Source organism: Penaeus monodon, chromosome 23 (genome assembly GCF_015228065.2).
Source record: "Penaeus monodon isolate SGIC_2016 chromosome 23, NSTDA_Pmon_1, whole genome shotgun sequence".
Lineage (NCBI taxonomy): Eukaryota > Metazoa > Arthropoda > Malacostraca > Decapoda > Penaeidae > Penaeus > Penaeus monodon.
Genome location: NC_051408.1, coordinates 33,589,433 through 33,590,268, shown reverse-complemented (window position 1 = coordinate 33,590,268; position 836 = coordinate 33,589,433). Strand labels below are relative to the sequence as shown.

General features: G+C 52.8%; 1 protein-coding gene across 1 annotated transcript in view; it reads right to left on the bottom strand.

Annotated features, from left to right (window-relative positions):
- LOC119588212 overlaps window positions 1-836 on the bottom strand; it is a gene marked incomplete in the record, with an annotated part of 16,649 nt that overhangs the window by 10,704 nt on the left and 5,109 nt on the right. The window contains 2 exon segments of the mRNA XM_037936913.1: window positions 18-299; window positions 473-692. Coding sequence (XP_037792841.1) covers window positions 18-299; window positions 473-692 — 502 coding nt within the window.

The window sequence follows — 836 nt, the reverse complement described above, 5'->3', positions numbered from 1 at the left end:
TCACCGAGGAAACTCACTCCCTCTTCTTTTTGCCTTTGCTCTTGGACCCGAAGACCCACGAGCAGACGGCTCCCAGAAGGCGGCGGACCACGTACACAGCCACGAACACGGCGACGTGGAACACCAGCAGCACGTCCAGCATGAGGAACTCGACCCACGACAGCTGCGCCGCCGGAGACCGCAGCCGGGGGGCGCCCTTGTGCCGGATCACGTACTCGGTCCAGAACACCGCGCGATCCTTCGGGCTGTCGGGCTGGTCGCGGAGGGGACCCTGCACCTCTGCGGCCCTGGCTTTGTACCTGCGGTTCAGAGCTCGGTGTTATTGAGGATCTGAGGCCTCATGGAATCTGCATAAGCCATGTCTATATGTTTTACGAGTATGTGCGTATGTGGGAGAGAGAGTCTGAGATAATTCAGCATTAATTAATAAAAGGCTATAAAGGTCCTGCTCACTAAAACTGAACATCCTTACTTAGGATTCGAGATAATTTCCTGGAGACTGTTCACGATGAGCTCGACCGTCAGCTCCTCCCACACCAGCATCAGACCGAGGCCGTTGTTCTGTATGTTCATGCCATTCTTGGGCTGATCGCCAAAGATGGGGACCGCTAGGACTGGCGTGGAGTGGTAGAAGGACTCCTGAGTGCTGAGGAGTCCTCCGTGGGTGATGAAGACCCGGACGTTTGGATGAGCTGAGAGACCAATGGTAAAACACATGAGTAATCCCCTTCTAGGATTCTGAACTGCGGTTAATTAACTATGCATTAACCCTCGCTTTGTTTCCTATTGGACAGTTTATAACAATTTTACACATTACTATGATAGCACTGAAACTT